The sequence below is a fragment of the Populus alba genome, chromosome 16 (genome assembly GCF_005239225.2).
Source record: "Populus alba chromosome 16, ASM523922v2, whole genome shotgun sequence".
NCBI lineage: Eukaryota > Viridiplantae > Streptophyta > Magnoliopsida > Malpighiales > Salicaceae > Populus > Populus alba.
The window spans coordinates 5,805,209-5,819,507 of record NC_133299.1 but is presented as its reverse complement, the minus strand read 5'-3'; the positions used below and the strand labels follow the sequence as shown (position 1 = coordinate 5,819,507).

Below are 14,299 nucleotides of genomic sequence, written 5' to 3'. Positions count from 1 at the left end.
CATCTGTAAATCACAGCTTAAAGTTTTAATTAATATACATGTAATCATCCCATGTCAACAAATAAAAACAAATCAATTATGTTAATAAATTAAATGGAAACAATCGCTTTTTAAATAGTCAAACTAATATAATTGCTGCGGGTTGCCTTTTGAAGTCATTTATAACTTTATTCGGACACGTTATCATATTTATTTAATGGTTAATGCATTATTAAAACGAGAAGATTTATAAGATTAGAAGATTAGAAGAAATAATAAACTGAAAAGAGATTTTGAGTTTTATTATAAGGTTTTTTTTTCGTATCAAATTTATTTTATTTTATATTATTGAATTATGTAAACATATATGTTATTCTTTAAAATTAAATAATCATAATGATCATCCAATTATTACAATAGAATAAACATATCATCTCCTACGTACTTATATTATTGCTAACTTCTTGTTTTTCAAATAAATCAAATAAATCAATTGCATATCATCTCCTCCGTACTTCATAGGTTTGAAACTTACATTTAAAAAATAATCAGATTAATTGAAAAATTCATTTAAAATCAACATCAATGTTAGTCCTTATTAAAAAGCAATAGTTACATTAATTTATATATTTAGAAAAATGATTGTTTTCATTTAGTTTCTTGTATTAATAGTTATTCTAGATAAAAAGTTAATTAGACATGATTAATGAATTTTTTAGATTTGATGACATGGAGTGATTTCTTTAGATTTGATGACATGGAATAATAACATGTTATATTAGTTAATGGTTCTATCTTGTCATGAACAATATTCTTTTAACGTTACATAAAATTGCTCTTATTTTATATCATTTATCATGATTGTTTTATTTTATTTTCCTTATCTAAATATGCGTTTCCTTTTAAACGTGATTCTTCTCTTTTTTCTCAAATTTCAGAGTGAATTAATGGAAATTTCTTTTCATCCAATAAACAAAAAGGATCAACTATTTAATTGCTTATATTTTTAATTATTATACAAGTATGTTTAATTTACATGAAAATCAAATCAAAATTACAAAATTACAAGTATGTTTAATCTATTTGAGTTTTTTTTTAAAATTTTAATTCAAAATAATCTCATTTTATTTTATAAATTAAAAATAATATTGTTCCATGGTCGATGCCATACTACATAACATGACTATAAACTAAGTATTAAAATTAAATAATCATATAAATTATAATACGCAGATGTTATAATTATAAATGAAAGCAGGCACTAAAAATCCACGCACACTTTTTTAGCTCAGAAGTGTTACATAAATAAATAACCATTCTCTCTGGTCAATAAATAATACCTCCAATTTCCGAGGGGAAAACTTTGTAGCTAATTTAGACATCGCAGACCGCCACCATCTATACCTCCTTCACCACCCCCCACACACCCACGCGCGTCGTCTTTTCATTTCTCATTATTATTATTATTATATAAATTAATATTCACTCTTCCCTTTTCTCTGTAAAACCCTAATTGTCAAATTCTCTCCTTTCTCTCTCTAAATTTTTTTCAAAAACTCTCTCCCTCTCTAGAATCTTTTCGATCATTTCCCAAATCGATCCGTTGCTTCAGTTACTCTATAAACCCAAACTTGAATTCCACTGTTAATTTCTCAAGATCTGTTGTTTACTTTTTTGTAATTGAGAAATCGAGGGTTTTTGATTGATTGATCGATTGATTAAGGCTGGCGGTTCAGTGGGTCAGGTGAATGGCGGATCCGCCGACTGATTTTATTATTGATAGGGCTACAGTGTGGCGAGGAAAGTGAAGTGTAACCAAGACTTTGAAGAAGAAAATAAAAGCATGCTGAGCGTGATACGTGTGCATCTTCCATCGGATATTCCTATTGTTGGTTGTGAGTTAACGCCGTATGTTCTTTTACGGCGACCGGACACGAATGCGACTACCGATGACGTGCCCGAGTCTGCCCCTCTTGACGGTCATTTCTTGAGATACAAGTGGTAAGTGATTTTTTCTTTCTTCTTTTTCCTTTTCCTTTTCCTTTTCCTTTTCCTTTTCCTTTTTCTTTTTATGTTCTTGCTAATGTTGGGTTCTTGGAATATTTGGATTTGGTGCTATTTTTTAATGATATTCTTTGTGTTTTAAATTGTTCGGGATTGTTTCTTACGTGGTGTTTTGCTTACTTTTGTGTGATGTTTTTAAAATTTGTATTGTATCTGCAATTCCTCGTTTTGGTGTTTAGTGCCTGCTTTAATCTGTGTCATTCTAATGTTTGTTGTTTTCGTTTTAAAGCGTTGAAGGCTTGAAACTTCTATCAATACATTAAAATAAATCAAATTGCTTGGCGAACTAGACTCCATGAGCACAGTGTGTTGTTGCGGCTTGTGGTGACTTGTGTTATTATACGACAAAAACTCGTAACGCATATAATGGTAAACTGAAAATCTTCCTAGCATTTATTTTTTCTTTTTTTTCCTTCCTGGATGTTAGGTACATTGTACCACCACATGGTGAAGGGCCATACTAGAAAGTTAGGTATTGAATTTCTGATTAGTGATTGAAGCTTTTTCATTATGTATTTACAAATTTAATTTGGTGAGTGACTAGTAATTATCTTGAAATATTATATGTGTTGCCACCATAAAATTATGTTGGATGTGAGCTGTGACACTTGACTGGCATTTATAGCTTCATGAGGTCATCATACATCTCAAACATTGGGAATCCTTTTTTTTTTTTAATACAAAGCAGTAATTTAGGGTTGAAGTATCATAATTTCATTGCATCATTGTGTATTCAACCAGCATTGAGTAAACCTCAGTAGAGAAGTAAGAGGCATAATTGCTAGTTGGACCATGTGTCTTGGCTTTTGAGTCATGCTTGTCCTCTGGTCATGCATCTTTTGCAATTTTCTGTAGGGTGGTTGATTGAATAGATCCTAATGTGTCTTATCAATTATTTAACTTGGTCAGTTATTTTCTGTAGGATTATTTGATTCAGAGTCATTTGCTGAGCATATTGATGATTTAATAGGAATAAACATATTTTATGAGACTGATAAGACAAATTGGATAGAACTGCTATACTGCCAGACTTAATGCTTAAAACAGATTGAGCTGCAAGGCCTCCAGACTTGAAGCCCTAAAAAGTGGTATTATTGATTGTTATATTTCAATTTTGGCAATTCGACTTAGTAATGAAAAATGTTACTACAATTGACTAGTATTATGGTTATCTGTGTCGGGATTGTGCTCACCAATGTTTATAAACTTTCTACTGTACCACTTAAAAAGTCAGAATTTATTGTGCCTGGTTTAATGTTCCAATTGGATTTACAATTTAAAGTGCCTCATCCAGTAGGGGGAAAATGGCCCAGTAAAAAAGTTTGAAGGAATATAGCATTCCCTTTTTTCCCTCTACTTCATCAATTAGGGAAATTAATATCCTGGAGGTGTTATGTTCACTGGTTTATCTTCCTTAATTTATGTGCCTCATGACTTGGCCTTGATCATTGGCATGGGCCCAGACATAGACAATTGCAGCACCATGTTCTCATTCCTTTGCATCTGGTGAGGATCCATGCCTGTGCCCTGTACCCTTTACCTGTTGTGGGTACTGGCAGATCTCAGTTCTACTGCTGTGTGGCTTCTATTTGGCAGTAGTGTATGCAATGATAGATTGAGTGATAATACATGGGTATGCTCAACACATGTTTTTTATGCACAGGTATTCTCAACACATGTTTTTCTATTTTCTTCTGTAGCTGGCATATGATTTGGAATAAAACCTTGGTATCATTGGGGTATTTCCCAACATGGCATGGTATTAGTTCTCATAAATGTTTGCACGAACTGGGTCAATGGAAAAGCATCAAGATTTTTGTCATCAACTTAAATGTGTAATTTTTTACTTTTCCTAGAACATAATAAGGGTTAGGATTCATTTGTCAGGAACTTTTTCTGCCTTTTTTCCCTTCTAGGAGTTGTGTGTTTGAAGAAAAGGTGTGTAACCTGTATTGTTAGCTTTATTGACTTCTGGTGACACATTTGTGTAAGATTATTGTCAGCTGTCCTCGTAAGCATGCTTAGCCAGGTGGACCTTGTTGTATATTTTACTGCTAGCGGTTTGGAAATATATACCCTTTTTTAGATTAACATGATGACTTTATGGTTCTGGTGTGCTCGGTGCAGAGGACATTTAAAGATTACCTTGTTGTCGAATGGTAAAGGAGAAACAAGGAAACTTAAAAAGATGGGAGTTGCAGTTTGGAATAGTCATAGGAATGTCATAATTAAAGTTAATGTGGTTGCCAATTACACATAATTTATGAATGGATCAAACTGAATCCTGCTTGATTTGAGCAAAATTAAGCCTAAAAAAACCAATCGAGCATCAGTACTTTAATTAAGAGTGTTTAGTTGTTTACATATGTTTTAAAATTTAGCTTTCTGATAGAAGTGCTGTTGCATGCTTGTGATTCAGTTGAACTTATGTTGCATCCTCTGACAGGGCATCATTGCAACTGTACCTTAGTTGCAGGACAGTTTGAAACATATAATTTAGGCTTATATGAAAGCGCTGTTGCATGCTTGTGATTCAGTTGAACTCATGTTGCATCCTCTGACTGGGCATCATTGCACCTGTTCCTTAGTTTCAGGACAGGTTGGAACATATAATTTAGTGTTGTCTCAGTTTGATATGCATCACCCTGTTTTTGGGCTTGTTTGCAGGTATCGGATACAAAGTGATAGAAAAGTTGCTATATGTAGTGTACATCCATCTGAGCAAGCCACACTGCAGTGTCTAGGCTGTGTTAAGGCCAAAATACCTGTTGCCAAAAGTTACCATTGCTCTCCCAAGTGCTTCTCTGATGCATGGCAGCATCATCGAGTTCTACATGACCGTGCTGCAAGTGCTATAAATGAAAATGGAAACGAAGAAGAAGAGTTGTTTGGGCGTTTCAATAGCTCAGGATCTGGAGGTATTAATACTAGTTTATCTGGTTCCGCATCCAGTGCTAGCTTGACAAATGGTTCCACACCGTTATATCCTGCGGCAGTGACACAAAGGAGTGGTGGTGAAACTTGGTTTGAAGTTGGGCGTTCTAAAACATATACACCATCAGCTGATGATATTGGCCACGTTCTCAAGTTTGAATGCGTTGTGGTAGATGCAGAAACTAAACTCCCTGTAGGACATTCAAACACACTACTAACTTCCCGTGTCATCCCAGCCCCCTCTCCAACTCCTCGTCGTTTGATCTCAGTTAGTGGACTTGATGCAATGGCACCTTTAGATTCAGATGGTCGTATCTCATCAACAGGAACTTTTACTGTGCTCTCATACAACATTTTATCTGATGTGTATGCTACAAATGACACGTATGGTTATTGTCCTTCATGGGCCCTTTCTTGGCCGTATCGCCGACAGAACTTACTACGGGAAATAGTTGGCTATCGTGCAGACATTGTTTGCCTTCAGGAGGTAAGACAAGAAATGAATATCAATTTTATCTATCAATCAGGATAGCAAGTGGAAATTTTTAATTTCATTTTTTCCTTGAAGTTCTTAATCTCATCAGAAAATGCAAGTGAAAATGATAGACATGATGGGGAAAGATGATAGGAGATTTTTCATTTTCTTTTTGGCTGCCATGTTATTGCTTTGTTTCTTTAGGTTTGGTTGGGTAAAATAGTGAGACTCTTACTGGATCATTTATTCTAGCAATGTTATAGATGAAAATGACAATTAGATTTCTTAGAAGACCTTAAATAAAAATACTTGGTATTCTCACAATTATATATTATGAACATAACAAGATTTATCTAGCTCTTCAGAAGATTGAATCCTGTATAGGAGCTAATTCTTTGTTGATGGGTTATCCTCATCATTGTACAAGGGGATTGTCTTCTTCCTTTTCAGCGCAACTCATACAATGCTTTTTTCCACGCTCTCAGGTACAAAGTGATCATTATGAGGAATTTTTCGCCCCTGAGCTGGACAAGCATGGCTATCAAGCCCTGTATAAGAGAAAAACCAATGAGGTTCTTAAAACTACCTCTCCTCATTGTCATAACTATTTATGTGTCAATTACAATATTGTTACTTAATACTAGGTCTTGTTATTATTCGCAGGTTTACAATGTAAATACTCATACAATTGATGGTTGTGCAACATTTTTTCGCAGAGATAGATTTTCGCATGTTAAAAAATATGAGGTTTGGAAGTGTTCTGGATGTGGGGCCATGCTTTTGTATTGTTCTTCTTTTTCCATGCGTTAAAGGATTTCCTTGTTTGCAGGTTGAATTTAATAAGGCTGCTCAGTCTTTGACTGATGCATTGGTTCCAAGTGCTCAAAGAAAAACTGCTCTAAATCGATTAGTTAAGGTTAGTTTATTGCAGTTGATTTTGTTGAAGTTTTGCTGTTGCATGAGGAACTTTTTCTTTTTATGTTAACCTGGTTTTCTCTTCTAAATTCTTTTCTACTCAATAGGATAATGTTGCATTAATAGTTGTTCTGGAAGCAAAATTTAGTAATCAAGGAGCTGATAATCCTGGAAAGCGGCAGCTACTTTGTGTTGTAAGTGATCTTGTGCCTAATATTCTCCAAATAGTTACGCCATTTTGGTCCTTGTATAAAACTTGTTTCTGCAGTTGTGCCTTGCTTTTCTCATAAAAAAAAAAAAATCACAGTTCTTCTTTCTAAATTGTGTGGTGTCTGTCATAATTTGTTTATGAGGTCCCTAATTGATGAAGCTGATGGTGTGGATGTGTGATACCTTTATCTCTTATTAGATATCTGTTTGCTGATTTTTTTCATGTTTTAAATTACCCCAAACTTAGTGCAATAGGTAAGGCCATGGCTCCAATTTGTTAAGGGTGGATGTCATTCTGTTTGTAATTGCTTTTGTATTCTGTTTCTCTTGCAATACAGGCAAATACGCATATAAATGTCCACCAAGATTTAAAGGATGTCAAGCTTTGGCAGGTTCATATTTATTTTTCCATTTTATATGCAAATCTGATTTGGCTTGTGTTTGTAAACTGATGATTGATTTGTGGTTTCTGATTTGTGAACTAGGTCCTTACTCTCTTGAAAGGATTGGAGAAAATAGCTGCTAGTGCTGACATTCCTATGTTGGTGTGTGGAGATTTCAATTCAGTTCCTGGAAGGTTGGTCTGCTGTTATGAAATATTGTTAACATTTATCTCGTGCATGTTTGGTATAATCTATAACTAAGGTTACTGTTGAACTTGGTTGCAGTGCTCCTCATTCTCTTCTAGCCATGGGTAAGGTGGATCAGTTGCACCCGGATTTGGTAGTAGATCCTCTTGGAATCTTACGGCCTCACAGCAAGCTTACACATCAGCTGCCACTGGTAATGTGTCTCCTGATAAATGACCAGTCTCAGTGGTTTTAGGGAAACCAAAATACTTTTAACTTTTGGTTAATCTTTAATAAATGAAAATGAAAGCTGAAAGGAAAGCTTGTCTCTTGTTTTTGGTGCTTGTTGTGGGTTGTGGTGGTAGTGATACAATTAGTATTGCAGGTCAGTGCATACTCATCGTTTGCAAGAGTGGGTGTTGGTCTTGGTTCGGATCAGCAGAGGAGGAGAATGGATGCCACAACAAATGAACCCTTATTTACAAACTGCACTAGAGACTTCATTGGCACCCTAGATTACATATTTTACACAGGTTAACTTCTTTGCAACATGCAATTCTCCACATCTTTTGCCCTGACGTTGTCATCTGTTCTAATTTGGTCATGCTATTTGAATTTTGATCCTTCCTTGATGCAAAGTTTAGTGAATATTTTTGAATGCTTGCAGCGGACTCTTTAACGGTGGAGTCATTGTTGGAACTCCTGGATGAGGAAAGCTTGAGGAAAGACACAGCCCTTCCATCTCCGGAGTGGTCCTCTGATCATATAGCACTTCTCGCTGAATTTCGCTGCAAGCCTAGACCAAGACGTTAACACTACAGGTAGGTAGCTAACAATCTCATATTTTTAATGAGAATTGAAATGCACGCTCTCTTCTGTGTGCATGTGTGTGGCTGTTGCTCTGAATGATGGTTAAAGGATCGAGTAGTTAATGCGAGTTGCTGCTGATGTGGGCAGGATTAGAGAGATCCCAAGGCAATGAATGACCGACCTGGAGATATGGATGGATTAATGTCATTGTAAGAATGGTAGGTCATGGTCAATATGTTCTATTCCAGTGGGGATCCTTGGTATGATCTGCTTTGTATCATTTCACCTTTGTCTCATAGAAAAGTTATGCCTTATTCAATCGCTTTTTTCTTTGCTAATAGAATGCCGTGCGGCTTAGTCTGCCATTATCCTCTACTCTCAAGTTCCCTGCAAAGCAAGTGGTTAGTGGCATGCTATTGCGTATTGCCCCTTAGTTTTTTTTGGGTTTAATGGTGGTCCTCTCTTTGTTCACAATTCTTTCTTTTACTCTGGTTGCTGAAAGGAATAAAATTCTCAAGTTTTCAGCTGTTTGTTTCATCCATCCGAGAATGTTCATTCCGATTCACCAATAATTTTCTCTCTAGTTTATCATTTTTCAATTAATACTTGTTTGGATTTATCAAGTTTAAACCGGGGGTTTACAATTTAATGCTCAAACCGTCAACATTCTTAGGTTAACTTTCAGGTGTCATGACATTTTATTTAATATTTTTCTTATCAAGTCTTTTCTATTAAATTGTCATCAAAATAACCGGCAAAGCCCATGCCAATATAGATGCAATATGAGAGGGACAGAAAAAAAAGAAAAGAAATGGAATGACTAAAATGTAAGGCTCAAGGATAAGATAACAATTTTTTATATAAATATCATGGATTGCTAATCCACGTTAATCTGGGAAGAGTAGTATTTTTCCTAATTTTATAAATATCATGATACAAATTTTTAGTATGTGTTTTAAAATTGTTAACTTTTCCAATATGGATTTTTAACATCTTATTATTGTAGTGATCAAAATGCAATATGTTTATTGGAAAGAAAAGGGGAAAAAAAAAGAGATTATACAAGTCCTATCGATATATCTTCTTGTCCATGCGAGCAAGAACTTTTCCTTTCTTAACTTAGCGGATTAATAGCATGTCAGGTCTTCTTAATGTCGCCTATTTTATTTCTCAAAAAACAAAAAAATGTCGCCCAGTTATTCTTTTTATTTAATTAGTCCCATCTTTATTTAAATTTTCGCTCAAATTATTGACATAATCTACTACACCTATTTGACCTGGGCTTTGCCACAGGTAAGATGATTTTATTTTTAACAAATAAATAAATAGTAATGAATTAAAATAATCTCTTCGAAATATTAAATACATACAAATAAATAAATCAAAAATCACTATTTAAAAAAGACTAAATAAACAATTTAATAAAATTAGAGAGAAAAAGTATTCATCTAAATATAAATTAAAAAAACCAATATAAGAACATACATATATAAAAAGAAATATCAATTAAAATAAACAAAAAAACTAAAAGAAAAAAAGAAAGAAAAATGTCAAACGTTACCAGAACTAGATAGTCATTTTAAAAGAGCTTGCGCATGTGGGCTTTTATTTTTTTTATTTCAAAAGAAGCTAGATGTTGTTGGGCCTAGAAAACCTTTGAAAAGATCATACATTCGTGGACCTTTATTTTTTTTTTATTTGAAAAGAAGTCATATGTTATTGGGTCAAGAAAGCCAAATATCCCTTACACTTTTATATATCATAATTTCTTTTAGATTAATTTTTTCATCTTTGAATATTTATATTTATTTCTATCAAAATTTTAGTAGAGTTTTCTCTTAAAAATAGATAATCCATAATTCCTTCATTTGTATTAAACACATATCAATCAACATAAATTTAATACAATTTGGATCATAATCTCAACACAACAAAACATTTCTTATTTATTCTCATTGCATAACTTAACAAATACTTAAATACTTAAGTCAAATACATATATTAAAAAACGTATCAAAATAGAATACCTTATTACATACCATTGATTTTTACATCTTTAGGCGACGTAAGTCTTAAAGTACTTACAACACTACACTATTACATATTTTCACTATTATTTATTAGTCCTACTACTTTTTGGGATTGCGAGTATCCTAGAATTAGATAAAAAAAATATAAAAATAATTCTATAAATATAGGCATTAAAAATAACACAACTATCTAATATGTTCATTCATTTAATTCTCTTTGATATATTTTGTATTTTAATTGATCTTATTAATTGTAAATTATCTCAACTATTCTAATGGTTGATAAAACTCTTGCTAGTCATTATGATCGTTTATAAATCTGATCACCCTAAGTGGATGATCTCAATTGCGGCAATCCCTCGTGGATGTCAATACTTAGCAATCCTAATCGGATGCCAATACTCTAGCAATCCCATATGAATGCCAATACTTTAGCAATCCCACACGGATACCTATAATTCCAATAATTTTTAATGAATATCAATACTCTGGTAATCCTACATTGATGCTAATATTCCAACAATTTCTTAGTTTAACTCTTTTCATTTTTCCCATTCAACAATCATAATATCAAAATAAACTACGTATATAATAGATAAGGTTGACATTAAGACTTAAAATAACACATAACATATAAGGTTGATATTAAATCTTAAAATAACAGATATATTTATTTGCAAAATAAAGAGTGCATAATTACTAAAGCATTAAACCATTAATAAATAACTAACAAAAAAAAGTTATCTTTATTTTATATATATATATATATATATTATTGCTAATTTGTGATGTGAAGAACTAACTCTAACACAATGAAGATCAGTATATGAAAAATATTAAGCGGGAGCTTAACTGATCAGGTTTTAAATTTGCTTTCTAATGATCACGAGTTCAGATCATATCAGGATCACATGAGACTTATATAGTCATTAATTTTAAGATACATGAGATTAGTCGAGATGTGCACAAGTTAACCTAGATATCTATATTAATTAAAAAAAAAATTAGTACATGAAAGGGCACATATCTCGAAATTTCAACTCTTTACATGTTATGCGCGTTCCTAGTTCCTCCAAAATGATTAATATGTCTCTGTTATGCAATATTTTCTTCCTCTTTTTATTTGTATATATTTTATACAGTTACAACGACGAAGTCTCTCCTGATCAGTGCGCCAGTGATGCCTTGAAAGGATACAAAACATAGAAGATGTAAAGGGATTTTATATATATATATAAAGGTTGCACGGTTGGTTTTAATAAGATGATTACATTTTGTTAGAAGGCTCAGTTATGTATGGAGGCTTTTTCCCTTGGTCTTAATACTTTTGTTTATATTTTTGAAACCCGGCCCGGGACCTCGTCAACCTGGGGCTTGAACCGGGTCGGGTTAAAGAAAAAAAGGGAGAAGAAAAAACCCGGCGATCTGGCTACAAACCCATTAATTTTTATTTATTTATTTATTTTTACTAAAATGATGTTGTTTTGATTTAATTAAAAAAAATTTGACCCGGCTAACCCGGTGACCCGGTCAAAACCCAGAACCTGCGCCTTGAACCGGGCCGGCTACTAAGCCGAGTCTTAAAACTATGCTTTTAATTTTGACGACGGGTTGCTCGATGTAGTAGCTTCATTAATTAGGCTTGTCTTCTTGAGATAATTTTTTAATATGGTTTTAGAGTTTTGATAATTAAGTGATTATAAATTTAAATTTTATTATTTTTATTTATTTAATAAAAATTAAGTACAATATAATATAAATATATACAACTTTCAAGTCAAAATGTTTTCACTTGAAGATGTGTATTAGAAAATAATATAAATCATAAATTAAAATCTTATCTAACAACTTAAGCTATTGAGTTGAAATAGTTTTTTTGACAAAAATTATATCGACGAATGATAGTTATGAGACAAAGAAAAAGAAAGGGATTCATCAATTATTCAAGGAATACTCAACCCGGAATAGTTTGCTTGCATACCTTTTGATTTGTTATGCTTATATATTTATTTTATTAATGGACTTATGCTAATTAATTACTAATTTAGGCTTATTAACTTACAACCTAAAAAGAGTTCATTAGAACTTGTTGTGATGAGAAAAACTAAGTTGTCACTAGGCTCTTGTATACTTTCTACTATTCAATGATTCCTCTCAAGTTTTGTTATGAGATATTTTATTTTTTCATGTTATTAATTTCTTGATTCATGTTATCAATTTAATTCATTGATTATAATATTGTTGATTTTATTTATAAGATTTTAATAAAGTTTAATCTCTTGGCTAGAATTGTTAGTTAAAAATATTAATTTATAATCTTACGATTGGATTTTACATTATATTTTTTATATAGTGTTAAAAACGTGTTTTTCACACTATTGATAATAACCTTTAATTAAATGTACCAAAAAAGAAGAAAGAAGAAGAAGCAATGTCTCTACAACTATCTTTCAGTGGGTTTGTTCATTTCTTTGTGTTTCTTGTTAAACCGATTCCTTTCTTGTTGATTAACCTATTTCACCAGTACTTTACTTTTTCTTTACAGTTAGAATATAGGAATCCTGCTTTTGATACAAAGTCCATAAAGCCTTGGCGTAATTCGCAGATTCTCAGCCTTGAAACAAAACTTGTTTTCAGAACCCTATTGTTGATAAGAATTGGGGGCCAAAGAGGATACTAAATTCTTGTTCCATAAGGGCTGTCTTTTTCCAGTCACTTCCCTGTACCTTCCTTAAACATTAATCAAGGAGTTGTTAGAATTTCATTTTTCTATGTGATGGCGAGCTTCACCAGTCTTTTCTGTGCTGTTCTCCTCGTTTTCTCAGGTTTGTTTGCTTGCCTGCCTTGTTAAATTTCTGTGGCAACTTTCCTTTGCTGATTGGGTAAAAGAACTGCTTTTAATATGCATAGAAGCAATGATTTTTATGCACAAATTACAATTATTTTTAATATATTCTTGATAGGATTAACTAATTCCTTTTTTTTCCGGTTCACGTATGCTGCAGCCTTGATGGTGCATCATGCCGCTGCACAAGAAATGTGCCACAATCTAATACCTGGAAATGGGAATTGTGATGCTTCAACATGCCAGATGCAGTGCTCCAGCTTAAACCAGGGAACAGGAGCATGCACTCAAACTTTTACAAATCGATTCAATTGCATTTGCAACTGGGAATGTTCTTAGTTTATCCAACCCATAATCAATAGACTAGAATTGTCGAAGCATGTAAATTCAGATGTTGTGAAAAAAATATTATGCTTAAAGTTATACTTGTTTCTTCCAATGCATTAAAAAGTTCAAATTTGGCCAAATTTTATTCAAAGTATTTGTTTTTATCATGATTGTCAGCACAACTACTACCTTGATTTCCCACTTTACAATCTTTGTTCACTGCATGAACAATATTGATATTGATTGCATAAACTTGATGAATGAAAAGGAATGAAGTAAAAAAAAAAGAAAGAGAAATGAGTTTTATTTTCTTGACTTAAACAACTTGGATATTTTAAAATCGAGCATGAAGAAAGAATAAATACCTGACAAATAATAGTAGTGAGAAAAGAATGTTGGAATGTCGAAAAATAGCCAAAATTTAGTTGAGGAGGTTCAAAAATGCAAAGGATCAAAATTTAACAGTATATCGTTGACTGATGAGAGCCTTGTTAACAAAGAAAATTTAATTTGAAAAAAATATTCAAAATCAAATGTTTATGGACTTAATTAAATTTTATCTAAGGTTTAATTGCATTGATGGAGGGTTTGATTTCAAGAAAATTTGATTTTTAAAGTCAATTTAGGCTTTTATTGGAGGAAATTAAAGTTATAGGGTCAAATTATAATTCTGAAGAGTTGATTTAGTCAAATCAGGGGCTTAATTGTGTAATTATTGAAGTTTGATGGCCAATTAAGGACTTAATTGAAACAATCGGAAACCAAGGACCAAACCAAATAAGGCGCGTAAATAGAGGGGTTGAAATTAACAAAGTTAGGGGTTAAATTGAAGAAATTTGAAGTTTATTGATCAATTAAGGGTCAAATCGCATGAATCAAAAACTAAAGATTGTCTTGTAAATGACGCTAAAATCAAGGGATCCAATTACAATGGTTTGATTACAAAATTGTAAAAACATCTAACGACCAAATCAGAAATATCCATTTGAATTTGAAAGCGGCACCGTTTCCTTAAACACTATTCATTGTCATCTTTAAACAAACGGCTGGCAATAAAGACAGGGGAGGCGTTTTAGTAGAGACAGTGGAGCCGCTTCAATTAGGAGGCATGTCTTATGACTGATATCCCTCGCCACCATGA

At 32.7% G+C, this 14,299-nt stretch overlaps 1 protein-coding gene across 2 annotated transcripts; it reads left to right on the top strand.

Annotated features, from left to right (window-relative positions):
- The first annotated feature begins 1,321 nt into the window (after positions 1-1,321).
- LOC118050091 (carbon catabolite repressor protein 4 homolog 1) lies at positions 1,322-8,493 on the top strand. 2 transcript variants are annotated; one of them, XR_012168220.1, is made up of 13 exons: positions 1,322-1,980; positions 4,711-5,464; positions 5,938-6,024; positions 6,116-6,199; positions 6,282-6,368; positions 6,475-6,561; positions 6,916-6,969; positions 7,063-7,154; positions 7,246-7,360; positions 7,532-7,679; positions 7,814-7,967; positions 8,104-8,174; positions 8,298-8,493. XR_012168220.1 is itself a non-coding variant. In XM_035060330.2 (12 exons), the coding sequence occupies exons 1-11, from the start codon at positions 1,823-1,825 to the stop codon at positions 7,957-7,959; spliced, it is 1,812 nt and encodes a 603-aa protein (XP_034916221.1). In that variant the 5' UTR covers positions 1,322-1,822; the 3' UTR covers positions 7,960-7,967; positions 8,104-8,493. The 2 variants fall into 2 exon arrangements, 1 of the variants encoding a protein (XP_034916221.1); XM_035060330.2 differs by having other exon boundaries at positions 8,104-8,493.
- The last annotated feature ends 5,806 nt before the right edge of the window (positions 8,494-14,299 follow it).

Coding starts and splice junctions, on each gene's coding strand:
- LOC118050091 (XM_035060330.2), top strand. CDS start 1,823: ATGCTGAGCGTGATACGTGTGCATCTTCCATCGGATATTCCTATTGTT. Junction 1,981..4,710: donor CATTTCTTGAGATACAAGTG/GTAAGTGATTTT, acceptor GCTTGTTTGCAG/GTATCGGATACAAAGTGATA. Junction 7,155..7,245: donor TTCAATTCAGTTCCTGGAAG/GTTGGTCTGCTG, acceptor ACTTGGTTGCAG/TGCTCCTCATTCTCTTCTAG.